General features: G+C 47.2%; 6 protein-coding genes and 1 pseudogene across 7 annotated transcripts; 3 read left to right on the top strand and 4 right to left on the bottom strand.

Moving 5' to 3' along the window:
- Nucleotides 1-1460: 1460 nt before the first annotated feature.
- On the bottom strand, nt 1461-3387 carry BT62DRAFT_896073 (MFS general substrate transporter; the record flags this gene model as incomplete). The annotated part of the gene is made up of 11 exons (XM_043183244.1): nt 1461-1748; nt 1802-1850; nt 1902-1975; nt 2035-2147; nt 2203-2261; nt 2316-2410; nt 2471-2948; nt 2996-3019; nt 3070-3115; nt 3163-3198; nt 3255-3387. 11 exons carry the CDS (start codon nt 3385-3387, stop codon nt 1461-1463), a joined length of 1395 nt encoding a protein of 464 aa, XP_043039616.1.
- A 132-nt stretch (nt 3388-3519) lies between these two features.
- Nucleotides 3520-4345, bottom strand: BT62DRAFT_1006322 (uncharacterized protein; the record flags this gene model as incomplete). Its single annotated transcript, XM_043177239.1, has 4 exons — nt 3520-3668; nt 3736-3841; nt 3896-4077; nt 4135-4345. The coding sequence occupies 4 exons, from the start codon at nt 4343-4345 to the stop codon at nt 3520-3522; spliced, it is 648 nt and encodes a 215-aa protein (XP_043039615.1).
- Nucleotides 4346-5335: 990 nt separating this feature from the next.
- BT62DRAFT_932475 (uncharacterized protein) lies at nt 5336-6328 on the bottom strand. The gene has a single exon (XM_043186359.1). The coding sequence runs from the start codon at nt 5974-5976 to the stop codon at nt 5794-5796; it is 183 nt and encodes a 60-aa protein (XP_043039614.1). The 5' UTR covers nt 5977-6328; the 3' UTR covers nt 5336-5793.
- A 62-nt stretch (nt 6329-6390) lies between these two features.
- On the top strand, nt 6391-9307 carry BT62DRAFT_932473 (glycoside hydrolase family 16 protein). The gene is made up of 8 exons (XM_043186358.1): nt 6391-6967; nt 7022-7612; nt 7687-7762; nt 7814-7912; nt 7978-8000; nt 8054-8683; nt 8752-8924; nt 8992-9307. The coding sequence occupies exons 1-8, from the start codon at nt 6677-6679 to the stop codon at nt 9080-9082; spliced, it is 1974 nt and encodes a 657-aa protein (XP_043039613.1). The 5' UTR covers nt 6391-6676; the 3' UTR covers nt 9083-9307.
- Nucleotides 9110-10201, bottom strand: BT62DRAFT_1006318 (uncharacterized protein; the record flags this gene model as incomplete). The annotated part of the gene is made up of 4 exons (XM_043177238.1): nt 9110-9504; nt 9554-9602; nt 9654-9710; nt 10067-10201. The coding sequence occupies 4 exons, from the start codon at nt 10199-10201 to the stop codon at nt 9110-9112; spliced, it is 636 nt and encodes a 211-aa protein (XP_043039612.1).
- A 1623-nt stretch (nt 10202-11824) lies between these two features.
- Nucleotides 11825-13694, top strand: BT62DRAFT_980978 (uncharacterized protein; the record flags this gene model as incomplete). The annotated part of the gene is made up of 11 exons (XM_043189554.1): nt 11825-11957; nt 12013-12033; nt 12060-12121; nt 12235-12450; nt 12473-12617; nt 12803-12896; nt 12955-13013; nt 13068-13180; nt 13240-13313; nt 13367-13415; nt 13479-13694. 11 exons carry the CDS (start codon nt 11825-11827, stop codon nt 13692-13694), a joined length of 1182 nt encoding a protein of 393 aa, XP_043039611.1.
- Nucleotides 13695-19998: 6304 nt separating this feature from the next.
- Nucleotides 19999-21241, top strand: BT62DRAFT_153251 (annotated as a pseudogene; the record flags this gene model as incomplete). Its single annotated transcript has 3 exons — nt 19999-20053; nt 20114-21181; nt 21235-21241. Coding segments are annotated over 2 exons (884 nt in total), but the record flags the coding sequence as incomplete, so codon positions are not given.
- Between the last annotated feature and the right edge of the window lie 548 nt (nt 21242-21789).

Here is a 21789-nt window from a genome sequence, read left to right as displayed (position 1 = left end):
CGTTATAGTTCCGTGACCCTTCCGAACGTTCTAGGCAGAGAGTTAGCGCTTGTCGACAACGCCAAAATATTCGGGTGGAAAATCAGAAAATCTGCTGATTTCCCTTGGATAAAACCTAGTCTCCCACTTGTCCGGACGGTTGCTAATGGACACGGTCTCTGAATATGCTGCCAGCGAAGCCTAGCCACGAGTAACGTTTTGGCTGACCTCGCACACCCAGAAACGTCATTGTGATACGGCAATCGTCTTGATTCGTGTGCTGACGCCCAAAAGACAAGTGTTAAGCGAAATATTGTCGATATCGATTCTCTCCGGAAAAAACACGGCACAACGTCCAGATTTCGGCGACAAGCGTCGTTGACGCAGATGCGCTATTTACGCCACGACGAGTAGCAGACGACCACTGTACCTAGGGAGCTTCTGGGACAACAGGGCGCGTTACAAGAAATAATCCGTGAAGATCAGTGAAGTGAGTCTATTAAATTATCGATGTGATCAAAAAAAAAAATGAGGCCGGACCGAGGCCTCCGGCCCTCCGACCAGACCAGAATTGTTTCTACAGCTCATCACGACATTCTTACGGCAACGAGATGTGCTACACTTATTTTTCTATAGAAAGCCCTGTGATATCATCCTCACTTACTAGATGAGACAGAAAGCAATACTTTGAGCACTTACTTGACAGGATTATCGGGCCGAACCTCCGCACACATAAGCACTGTAGCGTTCCAATTTCAAATTTATTCATGTTACTCCCTACCACCATGTCCTTGATAGCAAGACGAATCTCTACCACAGCGTTCAAGGCGAATCCTCGCTGGTCCTTGATGCCACCGCAGCCGCGTGATGAATGGGTTGATCAAGCAGAATTCACGATGCTAGGCAGTGACCCACTTCCTCTGCATCGCCGTCCACAAGTACCTTTTTTCAGAGCTCAGAGCCCTACTACGAATGAAAAGCCATCGACGAGGAACTATTCGCGCGCGTGGATGCTGTTCTGTGTGTTTATCGTCGATTCTTCTCTTTTCGTCTGTTTTCTAATGTCGTCGCATTGTTTAGCTTCAGAATTCATATCAAGAACCCCTTCAGTTCGGAATCGCCCATCTCTCTGATGCGCTGTCGTTGGGAGTATTAATCTATGGAATTCTGGTGTGTATGATCTACTACTATCCGGACGATCGCTGTATAATATTGCTCATTCTCAGCTTCTTGCCTCACGAGGATCAAATCCCTCGTGTTATTTTGCGTTTGCTTCATAGTAAATTCATTTCCTATTGTTGTGGGAACAATTCCTTCCGCACAAGAGTTTGTACGCTAGACCCCGGAGGTGACGATATAGGATCGGGAAATGCGCTGATGTGCTCGTTGAATATGATAATACATACCCAGTTTCATCACGCATAAGGAAGACTGTTTTTCGCCTTGAATATATCTCTACCCAGTGATGGATAATAAGGTATTTATGTAGAAATAGAGGCGACTTCTGGACCTTTATCCGAGCTGTCCTTTGCGGTGCTTCCTTTCTCACCGGTCTCTGACTGTTCATGCATCGGTTCAGCACTCTTCCTCATCCCAAGCCCGCCTTCGTATCCGAACCAGGTGTTGCGCCTACAATGTGGTCCACGTACGAGAAGTAAGACGAGGCAGATACCAGTCCATCCCAGTGATAACCCTGCCCCGGCTCGCCATCCAGCTGTCAGAAATACACGCGAACCAACATCCGCGCCCATCACTTGACCAAGGAAGACCTACCAGGGATTCAGATCAGTGGAACAACTGAACGAGAAGGTCGCCGTCTTACCGATATCAGGGACAGGGAATTTAATCGAGCACTAGCATCCACTGAAATGCTAGACAAATTCCTAAATCAGCAAAAAGTCACAGGATAAAGAGAACCTCACCTGAGTATTGACATCTGAAGGGAGACTTGTAGAATCCGGCAAAAGACATCTATACCTACTGTAGCCAAAACGACCTTGCTTCAGAGATTAGTACGATGTCCCCAAGATCACTGAAGTTTGTGATGGTACAGACAGGAACAATATGAATCCCGGCCGCGCCCACCAGGAGACTCTGGAAACAACCATAAACTATACAGCCCAACACCGAGCCATGCCATGGATGCAGCTTATCGAAGAACAGACTTGCTAGTTGTACGGGCTGTAAGATCGAACAAGCCACAAAAACATGAGTCGCCCCCACCAAGCGGCGTCATACAAACGCCAGTGATTCCTACAAGTCCAAAAAGTCCCACTATCAGGCTGGTACAAGAGGGATCGTTAATTCCTGTCCCTGCACGACAAACAGGCACCCACGTGGAGTAATTATACGGTGGACCACCCAGCAAGAACGTCAGCGTGACCCACAAATTCGAGAAGCCCGCTGCTGCAAGTAGGTTCGCTAGACATGACTGTAGTTCAAGAATCAGTGAAAACGTAAAAAGCCTCGGGGACAGACGAAGACAGCTGACCTGAATCAACAGCGGCTCCCCCACTGCGAGCTTCATCATTGACACTAGAAGTTCCCAATATATCAGGTCGTTCCCCGTCTTTGCTGGATAATCCGGGATCATCGCGTAACATGCAACCAACACTACTACCTGTACACCCACCGCAAAGTAGTACACTATCCGCCAGTCTGTATACTGGGCTATGATCCCAGCAAAGACCCGCGCGACCAAGAGCCCCATGATGAGCCCAGAGACAACAATGGATATAAAGAAGTGACGTCTGGAGGGAGGAGCCACGTCCGCTACTAGGGGGAGGAGAACTTGTGGCACGATATTAACCGTGCCTGCCAGGAAGGAGAGAACGAGGAAAGCGGTCCAGTTGTGGACGAGGGCAAGGCAGAGTGTGAGAGCGGTGGAACAGAGGAGGAGACCAAGGATCAATTGACGGCGCCTGAGCAGGTCACCTAGAGGCGCTAGGAAGAAGAGGCCTAGGACGTATCTGTCGTGGGTGTCAGGCGCCCACTTTGAAAGCATCAAAAATCGAACCCAGCTTGAAGAATAGTGGGCGCTCTGAAAAAATGGTTAGAAATGATCGTTATACAAAGAAGATATAAGCTGACCTCGAGGAATCGAGATACGACACGCCAAAATACTCGGAAAACTGAACTAGGGAGTGTTTTAGCTATCGGAAGTTCAAGTACGCCTGGACATACTTAGCAATGGCTGGCAGTAATACAGATTCGCCACAACTACAAGGGCCATAGATGAGCGTCAGGAGCACAGTATAAGAACAGTAGATGGTTACCAAAAGTACACGCAAATGCGAAAAGTAGGTTGAGGCCGATACCGAATTCAGGAAACGGCCGCGTTGCATCGTAGCAGAGTCTTTGAGGAATAGGGATTAACCCAAAGTCCTTCGTCGGACCTGAAGAGCTCATGGTGAATGCAGGTGGCAGGCAAGGCTCTCGGTATTTATGTAGTGGTGTCCACTTATTTCCATTTCCTCCAAGTGGCGAGAAGACGAAGCCCCAATTCATTTAGTGCAGGCACCTGTGAAGCTTGAACGGTCCTTACCGAGCGTGCTTCTCGGAGCCAGATGTCGCTAGTTGTCGATATCCGGCCCCCCCGTCAATATCCACTGACAGGGGAAGAAACCAGATGTGGCTGTCAGAGTCAGGCTGGAATGAACCTCCAGTCGACTCTGTCTGTTCACGATCAGCTGCAACATCATGAGTTTTGACCCCTTCTACAGGGAAAGATGACGTAGGCTTGATTTCGATACGTACACATCTGCCAAGTACATGCTGAAAGGATCCTGGTGAAGTACGGGGATTGTTCTCGTTTGAATGCATTAGTAGATGTCACAAAGTGAGGTGTCGCGGTGCTGATGCTCTTCAGAGGTATTCCAGGTATGGACGCGTCATAATATACTCATAAAGTATAAACGGCAACGTCTGGGAGCACTACGAGCGCGTGGAGTAAGGCGGCATAGTAAATTGCCACTGGCCTAGGATAGTGACGGCCACGTGCTGGGTCTGATATTCGCTTTGCATAACAGCGCCTAAACAGACGCAGAAAGTTGGACGTCGATGCAAAAGGGTAGTCCGTGTATCCCTTGGCAAAGTTCCCTGGTACATAAGTAACCAAGTCCTATCGAAACCCTCGGTAAAAATATCAGAAGGCACGAGGTCCGACTGGAAGAACCCAAATGTCGGAAACGTGTCCTTCCGTTGACGTCAAGGGCCGGATCGCGTGTGCGAGTGAGATTTCTACAGGGGATGAACTGCTGGAGCTCATATTTAACGGCGTTTTTCGTGTTTGATGAAAAGTTACGTGGGTCGAATTCCGCGTCACAACTAGCTCTTGCGACAGATGGCTCAAGCTGCGAAGGGTCATAGGAAATGCAGAGCTTCAGAAAAAGTTTGAAAAAGTCATCAGAAATGCTAGAAAGGCCCAATTCCGTGATTTTCTGCTCATCACTCTACCTGTAGACGGTATGTATCGAGACATCTTAATCTTTAGCGCCGAGTGATCAGACCGAGACGTTCCGATACCCCTTCAGAAACATCAGGGACTTCATGGAAGGCCAAACGCTGGTGCTTGAAAAGCTGGACCTATGCTTGGAAGTCGAATGAACCTAATTCCTTACTCAATCAAGCACTGTAGCAGCAGCAGCAGCAGATTGGGAGATGGAAGATGTAGATTAGTGCGCGTATCTCTGCCTTCAGGTCCGACTCGAGAGGACAATGATAATTGAAGCTCTCAAGGCTCGCGGGTGACAAACAGAAAGAGAGAACGAGGGTATCAGGCAGCAGCATCCTCAAACCACTGGAATGCATTGTAATGACTGACGCCATTTGCGGCATATTGAGTGCAATGATGTCCGTTAAGAGCTTTGAGAGCGAAATATGCCTGATTGCTATGGCGGATGAATGTATGAAAAGGGATGGAGCGATAAGCAAAAAAGACAAGACACCGTGCCTCTTATCCTGGACGAGCTCGAAGGACTGTATCATTTCTGCATTAGAAGGAGAGGAGGAGGGGATGGCTATGAGGACCGAAACTCTGAAGGCCTCTTGGATAGTCTCCTTTTCGTAGATGGAAATGTGGGAGGGGAGAGTTTATGGGTGCCGTTTGAAACAGCAGAAGGACGACGCGACGCTGTTGGTGAGAGTAGATTCCAAGTCTGGATGTACAGCCATCACTTTTTTCAAATACCGCTCGTCCCCTCTTTCCTGATCAGAATGCAGTGGATTCTACATCGAGTGAACGACTTATCTTCATACGGATCGTTGAGTCACTTACGAGACTATGTCTTTGTATGTAAAGAGCTGTAATACAGGCAATATTCTTCGGGGCGAGCCAGTAGAGATTTTATTAGATAAAAAAAATAGCTGCAAAAATGACGGTTAAATCTCAGTGAGATATCAATCCTTTTTGGGCACCCAACCCCTGAGAGTCAGAAGCGCAGTAGGAGAGACAGTCTCTACCTATCTTTCTCCATAACCATCTCTATGACTTCGAGTTCGACACCGGCGTTTGCTCGTACAAAAGGCCTAGTTCAAAACACGTAAACGGATGGTACGAGTTCCGAATTTCCGAAGCGCATATAACTGCTAGCTGGGACACGAATATGCTTCGTTATCAATGCGCAGTAGGTGGCAACGACGAGAGATTCATGACACAGCGCCGACCATGCAGCGTCGACACTCTACAGGAGAGAAGAAGACAAAGGCGGGAGTGTATGACCACATAACTAACGCACATAAATATAGGTTTCTGGGTAGTTTTCCAACGTAAGTGGCCAGGCTCGGATGTTTTGTCCCCAAGTCAAGTTGCGGAGATTAATCAGTGCTGGACAGAGAAGCTGCCCAAAAGCAAAGCAGTGGCTCTTTCTTGCCTTTGGGGTGGGGGACCAGAATGACTGACGCGATCCTCGCACGGTAACCGAGCGCTTGGAAGAGTCTGAAGATTCGTCTGTCAGGCATTGCAAATGGAGGCTTCCTCACGGATGGTGGCAACGACATGGACAACGGTCGAAGCTAGGCACCAATGGGAATACGCAGGTGGGCAAGATCGGAGTCCCGGAGCAATGAATTAGGATTTCGAGGAGGGTTCGACTAGCTCGGCACCCGATAACTCGACTTGCAACATCGCACTTATTCTCGTCGAAGAAAGTGGGAATCGTGTCGAGCTAAGTGAGTCGTGTGACAATTTTTATGTGAATTGGCGGATTGATAAGGATCTTTTTATTATAGAGTTGAAGAGGCAGGATTTTCTAGTGGGTCGAAAGGCGTCATCGATTGAATTGCATAGCAACAATATTTCTGGAGGTTCGTTGACTGTGCTTGGCTGCGCGTATAAAGTCCATCGACGTTTCAACAGTGTTCAATGCCGTTACTAGTTGACGAAAAAACGTGGCGCGTCTTACGTACGCCGGTGGTTCTTCCGATGATATTATTGAACAGATCCTGTCCGTTTCATCTGTTCTTTCAGCAACGAACCTCCTTAAAACGGTGACATATTCCGGCCAAAAATCGACGCGTCCTACTACGCTCTATCGTTCCAATCAGATCGTTGGCTTACAGGCCCCATTTGGCCACCACACGTTGTTCGTCCGTGTTTAGTTCCTACGGCACCGTGCTGTGCTGTGCTGACAGTGAATGTCGCATCTTCGGAAAACGGGACAACTGAACTTGCCTGTCTTCTCTTCCCCCTCCCCCTACCATGTCTTCCAATCCCTCCCGCTCTCGTTCTCGCCGCCAGCCAGTGCAAGGAATCGAACAAAGCACGCCGGGACCACCGAGATCACGTTCAGGCGCCAGTAGGCACCATTCTTCAACACGATCTGCCGTCCAACGGGCATCGTCTGCTGCATCACAATCTCAGCCCAAGCCTCAAACACAACCTCAACCTCAGCCTCAACCACAGCCAGAGTCTCAACGCACTCGCTCCTCCAATGTTATTGCTCAGGGTGTCGCGACGGGCGTGATTGGTGGTGGATATGGTCCTTATTCCGTGAGCATCCATCCCTCTATTTTCTTGACAATTCTCTTTTTAAGGCTGCTGCAGTACAATCCCACCCAAGCACAGGATGGTGGAATGTACACTACCTCCCGTTTTGCCGCACCCCCGGCCGCGCCTCTCGTCCAGACCAGCGCACTGGCCAACACCAACACCACCACTGTTCCCCAGGCTCAATACGTTTGGGAAAAAGACCCAGACCTTGATGATATTCTCCATAATCCCGATCCCCTCATGGACGCCCAAATGGACCACTCCTGCTCTCCCTTCTCCGCCCGCGGCTGGGAGAACGCAAGTGCACTTGTCGTCATCCTTGTCGGCCTCATCACTTTATTCGCTGGTTTCCCCATCGTCACTTATTATACGCGCACCGTCAACAATGTCTCCGGATATAACCTCGGTGGAATCAATTCTACTGGCCAGATACCGGCCCTTCCTGGCCTCCCTAGCCTTATAGACACAGATACTCCCACGAGTGCCTATTCGCGTACAGGCCATGATGGGAAGACGTACAACTTGGTGTTCAGTGATGAATTCAACACCGATGGACGTACCTTCTATCCTGGAGATGATCCGTATTGGGAAGCAGTTGACTTCAACTATTGGCCTACGGGCGATCTCGAGTGGTATGATCCAAGTGTACGTACATCTCCTTGACCGATGCGACGACCACCGTCCTCATTCCCGCTCTTCCCGCTCTTCCCGCTCTTTAGGCCGCCATCACACAGGATGGTAAGTTGGTGCTCACAATCTCGGAGGAAAACATTCACGACCTCAATTTCAAGAGTGGTACGTTTACATTTCAAATTCGCTTCTCTTATACAATTGACGCGTCAACAGCTATGGTTACCACATGGAACAAATTATGCTTCACTACCGGTTATATCGAAGTTTCGATCAGTATGCCTGGTAGTCCCAGAGCAGCAGGTTTATGGCCTGGTGAGCTAATGACCGTTCCTGGATCCTCCTTGATCACTTCTGATCACTTCACTTCCTTCTTCCAGGTGCATGGACTATGGGAAACTTGGTATTAATCCCTTCTTATCGCTTCCCAAGTTATTAATTCTCAATACGTCCCAGGGCCGCGCTGGCTACGGCGCCACCACAGAGGGAATGTGGCCATACAGCTACGACTCGTGCGACTTGGGCACATTCCCCAATCAAACAACAGCATCCGGCGAACCAGCTGCCGCACTTACCGGCGGGACTGAGGGCTCATCCATCAGCTATCTCCCCGGCCAACGCCTTTCTGCATGCACATGCTCGGGATCAGACCACCCAGGACCCACCACCAGCACGGGCCGTGGCGTCCCCGAAATTGATATCTTGGAAACCGAGATCGATACGACTATCTGGCAAGGCGAAGTTTCGCAGAGTTATCAAGTTGCCCCATTCAATTACCAGTATCAGTTTGATAACTCTTCCAGCGTGACGACTATCTACGATTCTACGATAACCCAGTTCAATACCTACAAGGGTTCTAATTTGCAGCAGGCAGTGTCGGCGCTGACGTACATCGATGACTCGCTCTATAATGGAACTGGATATGGCACGTATGGCTATGAGTGGTATTCGAATCCGGATAGTCGCGATGAGGGCTATATCACTTGGTATAGTAATGGTACCGAGTCGTGGACAATAACTGCTGGAACCATCGGAGCGGATTCCACAGTGGAGATTAGCGAACGACTTATCCCAGAGGAGCCTCTAGTGGGTACCGTTCTTTTTTTTAAAAAAAAAAAAATTTAACCGACAAGAACTAAACTTGAATTGTGTAGTACGTCATCCTCAACCTGGGCATGTCGTTCTCGTTCCAGCCCCAGGATTACAAACACCTGACTTTTCCCAGTTCAATGTATATCGACTACGTGCGGATATATCAACGGTCTGGAACGGAGAATGGGTTGACGTGTAACCCCCCAAACAGACCTACGACGGATTATATCACAAAGTAGGTTATCCCTTTTTTGGTGCTGGGTGTTGGTTTTTTTTTTTCTCATCATTTTTGGGGGATCTAGCCATGACGGTGCATACACGGACGCTAATTATACGACGTGGGATGCAGCGGGGTATACGTTCCCCCGGAATTCACTTTACGATGGATGTTAATGGATCTTTATGTATCTCTCGTTGTAATCACACATGCATCAGGACATTCATTGACGACGGGGCCCCCTCTGGATTCGAGTCCTGGTGGACTTGGACCCCCATGCATGTATTAATGGCGTGTGGGGGGGTGCCGGAGGTATACCGTTCTCTGTCCTTGTTACATACTAAAATTAGATAATTCTTCTTCGCACACAGTTCCTGTGATGGGAATAACAAAGTCCGGAGCGTCATAACGACCTGCAATTTGTGTTCAGTCTTTTTGCCATTAAGCCGGGTATACCGGTTATCCCTGGAGCCCAAGGTGATGGTAAAAGTTGTTTTATTTTTACACCTTCTCCGTTGACTGGCCCCCAATTTCCTGATTTCTCCGTACCGCTGCCCTTTGTTGGCTCGAGTGAACTTGACCGTCCCGTCCCGTCCAACTATAAGGACAAGTCCGCACAGAAGTGCAGGAATAACAATACTACCTACCTCTGACTTTCACGAATGTTCGATAGATCACAGAAGGCAGAAGGCGCGACTCATTGTATTATTTAGTGGATAATAGCACATAATTTCATTTTATCCAGACGTGGGTACCTCTCGCGGCCAGCGGCAGGGTAAGGATCGGTTCGGTGACCGAAGCCGACTATTTATTTGCTTCGTCCTATAACAGCCGCAACTTTTAAGACGATGCTAAAAGAAATGGAGGCGTTTGTTTTTCTTTCTCTGGATGTCGACTCGCTGATATGCTAGGCTACAGTCCCCCCCCCCCCCCCCGAGATCCCAGTTGAAGTCATCGAGGAAATCCTGGATTATCTTTGCAGCGACAAGCAAATGCTCCCTTGTCTCTCCGGTCCTTCTACCCTCGTATCCGTCACTGTCTCTTTTAATCGATAAGAATAATCCCATGTTCTAGGAGACTCTATGCGGAGATTTCAGATCCGATGGAAGCTAATTTAATAACCCTTGCGGATAAACCGTGCGTTGAAAAACTCCATATACACCGCCTTCACTCAGAGTCCTCTTTTTGTTCTTGGACACCGTCCTGTTTTTCTCGATTCTTTCCAGGAGTTCTATATCAATATGTATAATCCCCGGAGGGGGAGATCTCTCTCTTCGTGCTGCGACATCGTCCATGCCGCAAGTCACGTTCAAGTCCCTCACTTATATCCATCTCTAACGGGTTCCAATTCAGTACAACAATGGTCAATGTCAAACCACTCTTCCTGCCCCCTTCGCCTGCAGTCTCTCTTCTTCGATTATCAATTATCGTGCTCTTGATGGCGGGACAGACATCTCCGCCATGCAGTCAGTGGTTCCTCAATGCCTATTCACCCACAGCCCCTCATCTCAGATACCTACCTAGAAAAGCTCCATATCGACATGTCCGTGAACAACTGTGACGACTTTGTCGACGAGGATGAAATCTGGGTCCTGTTCGCATATCTAGGTTTGATGCTCGCCCACATCGATACATTACGTTTCGGTGTCTCCAATTGATCTACATCTGCGACTACCAACCAAATCAGCGAGGGAGATCAAGTACGAGATGCTATCTCTGACGTTGGAAAACTTTCCGTTTTTGTGTGAAAAGGACGTGGCGAAGGTTGCCTTGCACGGTGCTTCCGCGGCCTGAAGATTCCGGCGTGGTACTGAACAGCGTAGGTACGTTCACGGAACATGTCGTCGTAGAGAAGGGTGCTTATGTCCTTATTCAGACTGGCTGTATCGATGATATCGATATGGTACTTTACGTCGCACTAGTTATGAAGCAGATCAATCATCGGCGGGCTGATTCGATTTACGTGATATCCTCTAGTCCGAACCATAAAAGTTTTCTGAGTATTCTCCTTGTGCCAGTGGTTTGGTTCCCCGATGAAACCATTTACGTTAAATATCAGCACTTTGGGGACCATTCATTGAGAACAGCGTCCTAAGGTGTGTATCCGTCCACACGTATCCAGTTGGCTCGGATTCAATTTATGCTGTAGTTGTTGTCAGCTCATTAGGTTCTCAGTGGGAAGATGAGTTCCATCTGCTCTTTAGAGGTCGGCTATTCTGGAAGAAATGGATCCTTACGATGCTCTGGATTGTCACCTTATTGATGCAGAAACCAGTAATCCGTCAAGTTCGTTCTATTATCCCGCTTGGCTGTATCTTTTTAACGGAAGATCTTCACAGTGGACTGTCGAAGCTTCATTTATGGATACCGCATATATATCGTCCCGGAGGCCTATTTTGAAGGCACAAACTCGAACTGCGGCATCATTGACACCACGGTGTCAGAATACCTTTTGGCCTGATTTCTCTGGAAAAGGCGCTTGATATCAGTCCGCGGCCTGGCCAATGGTTCCACTTTGCTCGCCAAGAGTTCGTGTAGATGTACGTACGTATACAAGGAGTTCCCTTTGGCTCCTACGTCATCTTGTGGACATGGACGGTTAACAGCATATCCTTTTGCGTTGCAGCAGGTTGCGGACGGACCCGAAGCAGTGCTGTACAGAAAATGTTCTGTCGCCGATTTCCTGATATTGGTGTTTGTTATGCGAGTTGGACTGTTTTCTGGGGGACTATCCCACATTTCGTGTGTGATTACTATTATTTTTGCATTCCTTCTGTAATCGATGTACGAGAAGGCACGCCAAGGGAATACTTGGCATATTTGCAAGCGGACTTGCCCCTTCTCAAGCGGTGACTAGTGAGGTACGAGCTGCATAAATACCAAAGATGTAGACTGGCAAATTCACCATTGCGTTCACGATGAACACTGCAGGCCCGACAAAGGACTTTGACCTCATTCCTATCCCAAAAAGGCTCCGCTATGATCCAACCCGATCGTTCCCTGAGTTCGGGTTTGGACTCAGTCTCCCTTTCCCATTTGCGTGTACTGTTAGTACGTCGGCCATGCGCGTTTCGTGTGAATATATTGCTCATTGTCAGTGTCACAGTTGTAGCGGATCTGTACTACTGTCAAACATTGCTATGTGCGTCCGAGTCTGCAGTAGTGAGATCGTGGAGCTGACTTTGTTATCAGTCCACTTCTCTGAGGAGTTCGGAGTACTTTATGCTGATTCTTCCAAGTAGATCATACTGCTTTTTGGATTTTTGCTAATCTGACATCTATGTCAAGAGTCGTCACTTTCCTTCACGCCGGGTTCGTTCAGTTTTAGATTACCGCAATCGCACTGATTGCTCACGTCATAACTAGATATGCTGTAGGCTTATTCTTTATTGCACCCCTAGAAGACCTCCTCCGCCGTCGCCAGCTGATACTTGGGCTAGTTTTCTGCTCCACGACTCTGATGCTCTGCATTGCTCTAGTCCCTGACTGGGACGCATTCCTTGCACTCTCCTTCCTAGCCGGAACAATGAACGTCGCAACCCAAGTACTCATCCCCTTCGCCGCAGACGTCGTATCTCCCTCCCTCCCGAAGGTTTTTTTTCTTATCAATCCTCATCTCTGCGTTAGTCATGGGGATGCTTCTGGCACGGGTTCTTGCAGGAGTCATAACCGAGTATGCGAACTGGCGAGTGGTGTATTACCTTGCGGTTGGTGTGCAGGTCATCGTGTGAGTGGCGTGCTATTCGACGATCCCGGACTACCTGGCGAAGAATAAAGGAATGGGGTACGGAGAGTTGATGAAGTCGATGATGGGCTTTGTAGCGAGAGAACCACTGCTGATTCAGGTATGATGATGATCTGTCCAGGTCCGCGTTGGTTGCTTATGGTAACTGTAGGCATGCTGGTTAACTTTCTCGCATCGGCAGGCTACTCAAACTTTTGGACCACGCTGACGTTTTTGTTGGGTGGTCCCCCGTATAACTATTCTCCGTAAGTGCGTTGTACTTCTATCCGGCAGCTATCCCGTTTGACCGTGCTTCCTCCTCAGGTTAGTCATCGGCCTTTACGGGCTCGTGGGGATAGCTGGCGTGTGCTTGACACCCCTTGGTAAGTTCAAACTGGATCCGTGCTTGTGTTTCTTCTTGTCATCATACTGTTTAGTGACTTTAACGATCGACAAGTTGCATCCGTGGTATGGATCGGTCCTGGGTGCCATACTTTATGCTTGCTTCCAAGGTCTCTTGGTCGCCGCAGCCGTTCTCCATTTTGCTTCGGTGGGTATTTTTATTTAATCAATGCTCACAATGCGCTTACTCTGATTTTGGGGATAAAGATCCTCCTTGCTATCATTGGAATAGTCGTATTCTGCCGGGTGTTGCAAGTGTCCCTTCAAATGTCTGTATTTACGTGAGTATCACCCGCTCGTTCATACGTATCTAGTAGCTGATGATGTGGCAAAGCATTTCCAAGGCTGCTACGAGCCGATTGAATGCTCTGCTCCTCTTGTCGGTGAGACGACATCTTCACTGGGATTGCTTGTATCTGAAACGCTTCTAGTTCTACTTTGGGTAGATAATGGGTTCATCTGTGGGCTCGCGCGTGTTTTTGGAGAGTAGATGGAGGGCGGGAGCGGGGCTTTCGCTGGGATGGACGGGTCTTGGTTTTTCACTGCTTCTCATGCGTGGACCTCATTGTGAGCGTAAAACGTGGTGTAAATATGAAGGTGGATTTGGTGTGAGAAATAGTGGTGAGGAGACAGGCAAGAAGGACTCGGCCGAAAATGCGTAGCAGCATTTGAATGATATGTCGCCGGCGCTGTTGACTATAAACCGGTCAATATGGGCCACCGACCATCAACTGCTACCTAGGGTTTAGATCTATCCCTGTTGTAAATAGTATCACTTTCTTTACAATTCATGCATGATACCCTCTCCTTCAGCTCGTTGAAGTTAAAGAGTGCCTGCAAGCCGGTTCCACCATGGTCTTTCGCATCTCTCAGATCCTCTTTCGTCCTTCTCTGTTTTCGTCTCGGACTGGGAAAAGTTGCATTTTTTTTTTCTCTTCTCTCGTCTGTGCCGCTGTAGCCTGCTTTAATTAATGCTCACCATTCTACTTCAGTCTGATATGAGTTCTCAGGAATGGAGCAGCTATGGGTGGGCTATTGACAGAAGAATATATGTGAGTATCTCAGTCGGGCACAATGTGGGTGAAGTGACTGTATTGAGTCTACTGTACCTATTGACAGAAGAATATATGTGAGTATCTACGAACGAGTGTAAGTATCATAGTCATAAGCACAGTAGGGATATACATACCTCAGTCGGGCACAATGTGGGTGAAGCGACTGAGGCATACAGATAGGAATGGCTGGACTATATAGGTGATCGGGAAACGACAGGAGGTGTAAGTATATATAAGGCAAATAGAGCGAGTGATCAAAAAGTAAGATAAGATGAAATGTATGGATATCCTCCAACACTCCCCCATATCCATTCAATCTACTGGGACAACATTGAGCATCTCGAGGTAACCATTGTGCATATCATGAGGCAAGGGCTTGGTGAACATATCTGCAGGGTTTGCATTCCCTCAAACAAACTCAACACATAATTTGCCATCCTTCACGAGCTCTCTAATGAAATGCTCTCGGATGTGGATATGCTTGACTTTCTGATGGGACCATGTGTTTGTTGTTAATGCTATAGCACCCTGATTGTCACCATACAATACACTGGAGCGAGGCTGAGGTAGTTGGACCTCATCCATCCAGGACAATATCCACATCATCTGTTGCACTGCATGAGTAAGGGAAATGTATTCAGCCTCAACAGTGGACAGGGCAATGGTAGCCTGACACTTTGAGCTCCAGCAAATCAGACCACCCGCCATGGTGAAGACATAGCCAGACATCGAACAAGTCATGTCCCTACAATCCCCATAGTCTGCATCTACAAATCCAACAGGTGTTAACAGCTGCTTATGTGAGAAGGAGATACCAAGGTCCATTGTCTCCTTTATGTACCCAAGGACATGTATTAATGCTTTCCAGTGCTTTATCCCTGGGTTAGACTAGAAGCGAGCGAGCAGGCTCACAGAAAAGCACAAGTTGGGACGAGTTGCAAGCTGTCCCCACATAACACAGCCTAGCAGTCATTGGTATGAGAATCTTTCCATAGTATCCTTCTCTGCTTGGGTATTCAGAGACTGTGACATGTCGAGTATGATTCCAACAGATAGAGAGGTGGTCCGTGATTGTATGTATCCAAGGTTGAAGTCCAAAAATATATTCTCCCAATATGGATGCTGTGAGAAGGTGATGGTGCCAGCCTCAAGGTTTTGTTCAATCTTCATCTCCAGAAAGTAATAGTTCTTCTCTATATTGGTGAGCTCCCATTTCTCCTCTAATTCCTTCTTCCATCAGCTCACCTCCTCTGTAGTTGACAATGCTCCTCACACATCATCAATGTAAGTATCTGTGATAGTATACTCATCTCCAGGCTTGCCAATGGTGCATACACATGAGTCTGCCTTCAATGCACAGTATCCAAGGTCTTCATAGATTTTTCCAAGCATCTCAAATCAATCATGGCCATCCTGCATAGTCCTATAAATAGTATGGACAAGTTTGCACACCTTATCCTCTTGTCCTTTGACTACATACCCTGAAGGCTGATGCATATAGATGTCTTCTTTTGTCTCGCTATTCAAGTATGCTGAAATGAAGTCCACTTGCTATAGGACAAGATCGAGCTTTGCTGCAACAGCAGCTGACATCTATATAGATTTGAGATGAGTCACTGCAGCCCAAGTGTCATTATAGTTGAGTCCATACTGTTGAGTATAGCTCTTCCCAATAAGCCTCGTCTTGTTCCTGATCCAGTTACTATCACCATCCCATTTCATACCATAGATCCATTTACAATCCATCATGTTCACACCTACTGGTCTGTCGACTAGGTCCCATGTATGCTTCATCATATGCATTTGGTATTCCACATCCATGGCTGCCTTCCATCGCTCTTTATCAACATACAGTGCATCTTGATGATTTCATAGAATGTATGGGTCAGGTGGATTACCAGAAGCCATTGAAGCATATAGCTGTTTGCTGTTAGTTGCCCAGTCATTTCTGCTTGCATGGGCCTCAGCCTCTTGTTGCTTTGATATCAGAGATTTGGCAGCATCAGTACTGAGACACATTAAGCATATTGATCAGTGAAGAGTTGGTTCTGTGGGAGCATCTGGCATTTGCTCGGTTGGCTCAGTTGGCATAGGCATCTCGGTATGAATAAAAGTGGTGAGTGCAGATTCATCCTCTATCTCTCCTACACTCACACTTTGGTGTGCTGGTCCTTTATCAAAGATGACATCATGAGATATGAACACATGTCCCGATTGATCAAGTACATGGTAATTGGATCTTGAGTATTCTAAAAAGGTGTATTTCTTTGATTGATCATCAAGTTTGCTTCCGCCATCTATTAAAACCCCACCAGCTATAGGTTTCTTTGCTCAGCAAGTGGATCTGAACACTTATAAAAATCCCATATTCTGTTGTCACTTTGAGAAACCCTCTGCTGGTACCACTCCAGGATAGCGACTCGAAGAAACAAAATTTCACATGAAGATTAACATAGAGGCAGCCTCAGCTCAGTAGCAGTCAGCAAGGCCAGAGTCACTTAATAAAGCTCTTATATTTTCTATAGTGGTGCATAGAATACATTCAGCTAATCTATTCTAGGCTGATAAGTGGGGTGCAGTTAATTCCAGGATGATCCCATGCTCCTTGCAATATTGTTTTCACTTTACTTCTGCAAAAGCACAATCAGCATGTATATGCTTAAGCTTTCAGCCAGTCTGAGTCTCAGTCATGCACTTGTATCTGTCAAAAGCAGCCATGGTAATATCATCTGCTTTGTCTGCCAGGAATTCCTCTGCCTTGAATGATGTACTACTATCGACGAATATCATCATATAAGTCTTTTCACTTGGTGATGTCATTCGAGATAGTCCCTACAAATCTATTGCAACAAGCTTCAGTGGGTTGATATTGGGATCAGTGGGCTCATTGAAGGAACAGCAAGCATGTCTGGCTAGAATACAGTCCTCACAGCATCTCTGGATAGGCTCTGAGGTAATTTCCAAGTCATCCATCAGCCTTTTTGATGCCATCTCCTTGATTTTTGCAGGACTCATGTGGACAAAATAACAGTGTCAAGTACTCAGTGAAGTGGGAGATGAGTGGAATGCTATAGCTTGGGGGCTGGGTGTAGCATTCAGCACATACATGCCATCTGAGTCTTGCCCAGCAAAGATCTCTTTACCAGACTTATCCTGGACAACTGCATGGCCATCAGAGAACACAGTTGACAACCCAGCCTTATCTAAGGTGCTTATGGAGATGAGATTTGCAGTGAGTGAAGGTGAATGCAAGGCATTTTTGAAAGTGAGCTTAACATCTCTTCCATTCAGTCTAAAGACCTTTGTTGCTGTACTCTGGCCCAGGATCTTGAATGTTCCCTTTCCCTCAACTGCAGATAAGCCAGTATGGAAAGCTACTGGCATGTACTCTGTGAAGTTGTCATGATTCCTAAAGAAGTAGTCACTCGTGCTAGAATCCATGAAGGTTAGAGTGATGGCTGGGGTATGGCCTTCGAATGTAGTCGTGACAAAGGCTGTTGTAGCAGGGTCAGCCTCACATGTAAAGTGTCCTACATTCTCAATGTTGGTCTTGCTAGTGTCTATACTCTTGACAGAAGATATCTCATCATCTCCAGCAACATCTTCATCATCAGAGTCATCGACATCAGTGAGAGGAGGTATTTCAAGATCTGTCTCTTCTTCAATCTTCGACATTAATATAGTGCTGCTCTCTGTTTCATCCCAGCACCAGAAGGAATGGGTACCATTCCACTCATATATCCTCTTGCCAGTGCTGCCATCCTCAATTACAATGCTGTCATCATCACGATCGACTTCCACTGTAGTAGCATGCACAGCAAGTACAAAATGCCTTGTAGTATCAGCCATAGTGTTTGAGATTGCCTGGTTTGCATGGCGAGGTCAGCCGAAGTTGGCAGGGAATTGTCTCTCCTTTCTCCCTCCTGGCCAATAACAATTCTCGGTGGTGTGTCTAGTCTTATCATGGGCCTTGCAATCTGGATTGTGACATTCACATACCATGACAGAGGTTCTGACTCCAGCTGCAAGTGCTTGGGAGTTGGCAGGATCTTTACCCACTGCACGAAGCATGGCGGCATGGGTTTGAAGATGGGAAAACACATCAGAGGATGTTGGCATGCCATATAAACTTGGGAGGATAGGCATTCAGTGATCAGTTGGAATTATCGAGCAAATAATTATTCTCTTGAACTCCTGATCACTCAATGCTGTGGTTCGGAGGTCATCCACAGCTCGTCGTTTTGTGTGCAGGTTGGCAACATGAATATTGATGTCACTGTTTCCATCAAACTTTGCCGCATTCAGCAATGCCTCAGCCTCGGAAAGGGCCATATCCGTTTTCTTTGCGTGTTCCACAGCAACAGAGTCCCAGCATTTCTTTGCTGTTCCATCAGTCTTGACCCCTAGACCAATGGGGTCGAGAACATTGAGGACGATGTTTGAGTGGGCGAGCTGATCATGAAAGACCCACTCATCATATGAGGGAGAGGATGAGTATATGGGAGTAGGGTCTGGTGGGAGGGGTGTGGTAGTAGCCGTGGCTGTGGTAGTGGTGGCGGAGATGGCAGGACAGACAGTAGTTCCTGCAATGTATCCCCATAGGCCTTTTCCCTTCAGTAACTCAGTAAGTTGGAGTTTCCATGAGGCATAGTTCTTCCCGTTGAAATGGCTACTCGTGTCAGGGAGGATAGTGACTCCCGACATCGATGACATCATTTAGGGGTGTGGTGTAAAGTGGTGAGGGTAGTGGTATGGTATAAATTCAAGCGGTAAGTTGAGTCGAAATTCCGTTGCGTATTCTTCTTGACTGAGTAGTTATAGGCAACGGGGCCTCATAACCTATTGACAGAAGAATATATGTGAGTATCTACGAACGAGTGTAAGTATCATAGTCATAAGCACAGTAGGGATATACATACCTCAGTCGGGCACAATGTGGGTGAAGCGACTGAGGCATACAGATAGGAATGGCTGGACTATATAGGTGATCGGGAAACGACAGGAGGTGTAAGTATATATAAGGCAAATAGAGCGAGTAATCAAAAAGTAAGATAAGATGAAACGTACGGATATCCTCCAACATGGGCTTAGGATGCTGCCAGGATGACTGCCGACTACGCTTCTACAACGTAACATTTTGCATCATCAAAACTCCTGCTTGCCGGCGGACGAGATGTGTTCATACATTCAAGCCTAGAGCCTACAGGTGTGATATTAAGGCCACTAAAGAACGTAACAGGAACACCTTCCAGTCCTTCTAATCCATGATTCCCAGATTCCAGGAGTAGAAGAAACTGCATGGCGTAGAAAACATCGGGGAAACTGACGATAAAACCATCTCTGACATCGGATAAGGCGAGACAGAAAGAAGGGATGCGAAAAGATGAACTTACATTATTCTATGTACCCAGGCACCCGGCGACATTTCTCTCAGCAGCCACACGTTATGATTCGAGAGAGGCTCCCTGGTTTTCAGATACAGCACAGAAGTCAATCCGAGGTCTATTGCGGTGAGAAGACCATGGTGGGGAGTGGGATGTCCCAAGTCATTGCTGTTCTTCAGTTTTGTACGGATGCCCAGTTGCTCCGCGTCTGGGCGAAACAGTTCTCGAAAATCGTTCGCATAGTCAGGGGACCGAATTAACCGTGCGCACCAACTTATATAAGGTCCTATCCTTGTTGATGTAGGGTAAGAAGGTCTTGATTTCAATCTTAAAACGGAGGAAGGGCCTGAAGCATTGTTTACGGCAGACAGAGAGTGGGCCAATGTCAAGTAATAAGGCTGTTAATCATCACAAAAGGCTGAAAATACTGAGAGAAAGATTAGGATGAAACTGGAATAGTTCGTGGTGGTGGTGTCGTTGGACCGATATCCCGTCCCAATTCCAAAGATCAGGCCGCATTTCCACCGGAACCGCGTTGCAGGGTGTCGACGCGCCGTCTACCTGCTTGCAGTATCCAACCAAGTTAGGGTCATTTTCTTCTTTCAATAGCCAAATCTTCTTACTCAGATGTCCCATTCTAAGGCTGTATCTGTCTAAGTATTCTTCGGCCTCTCCTCGGCTGATATGGGGAAGACTCAAGTCCATCTTTGCTGCGATTCCCTGGCGTCTATGGTTATGCTTTCCTCTATCCATCAGATTAGCTGTATACCGCTGTCTTGCCAATTGGTATGCTGTTGGAGAATGGAATATCCAGCATCTGCCTTTTGGTTTAATACTGAAGCATACACACGATCAGTCACCATTCCTCGAGGTCTCTAATATCGATTTCGTCTGTAAGAACACTTCCATCCCAGTCCCACACATCCTAGATGTCATCCCCTCACTCCCTTCTTATCCCGGCGGATTGATCATCATGAACGAGATCGAAGGCATGACACTCCATGAATGGCTCAGGACCAGGGTCACATATCCCCCAGACTTCTACCACTACATCGACATCCTCGCAAATGGAGAGAGGGTGAACATCGATGAGCTTCGTGCAATTCTTGATGGATTTGAACCAGCTGTTGACCTATCAGACTCAGTAGCACTCCTAAACGATCTTAAACGTGCTCTACTCGAGCTTCGCGCTATTCCTCCCCCTCCTTCTAGCAAAGTTTCTGGCGCTTATGGGGCTCCATTTGTATCTATGCGTTGCACTGATCGTGTTGTAATTCAGCCACTCGATAGCATCCGCGCCTTCCATGATATGCTCCTCCAATCATGCAGTGTCCCCCGCCGCATGCCTCGTTTGTTGAAGATGGCAGAACCCGTATACGCCAAGGAGAACGGGCTCTATTTCACGCATTCAGACCTCCACACCAATAACATACTCATAAAGGATGGCCGCCTTGCAGCGATCATTGACTGAGAGGCAGCAGGGTGGTTTCCTGAGTATTGGGAGTACACTATGTTGGAGATCCGGGCTATACAAGACGTTAAAGGCTGGCAGATCTTTTGGGATGCGGTTGGCGTTTTTGGTGACAAACAATATGAGGAGGAGCTGAAATTGGAACGTGCGCTATGTCATTGTACAGGATATATGGCAGTACTTCCTGGCGTGATTCCAGATGATCCGTTGGATCAGCTGCTTATGGGATATGAATTTCAGTAGGTTTTGTATACTTGATGCCTTCGTTCGAAATTAAGCAGGCATCTTTCAGGACATTAGAATGGTTCTTAAGGCTGGTCATCACAGTGTGATTTCTCTCATTCATTAGTCGGAATTCAAATTGTATGTGATGATAGGAACAGGGCATCTAGAAGGATATTAGTGGATAGATGCACTTCAGAGTTGGAAGTCTTATCCAGGTTCATAAAACTGACATCGGCCACCGTCGTCTCATATGGTCCTGTATCATATGATTTCCACTAACATGTTTCTTATCGATGGTCGTTCAAAAATGATGCATTTGTTTATAAACTACTACCTCTAATCAGTACTTGTACCGTGGCTTTCTTGCTCCTCAGATACAAAGCTATGTCAGTTCTTCTTCCTCTTTCCAAGCCTACTCTCGAAGGGTGACTGTATTTCTGTCAGGCAGAAGAATGAGATTTATGCAGCGCTCGCGAAATCAGACCCACCAGAAAAGTTCCACTGGATGATTTACTTCATGATCATTCATCAACTTTTCCCTCTATTTGGTATACATTGAACTTGAAGAGGGTTGTAGGATGCTTCGGTGGGATACAAGATCCATGCAACCAACCAGAGCAAT

This window comes from Guyanagaster necrorhizus (assembly GCF_019112545.1).
Source record: "Guyanagaster necrorhizus MCA 3950 unplaced genomic scaffold BT62scaffold_13, whole genome shotgun sequence".
Lineage (NCBI taxonomy): Eukaryota > Fungi > Basidiomycota > Agaricomycetes > Agaricales > Physalacriaceae > Guyanagaster > Guyanagaster necrorhizus.
Note: the sequence above shows the minus strand (reverse complement) of the source record. Positions and strands in the feature narration are given on the sequence as shown.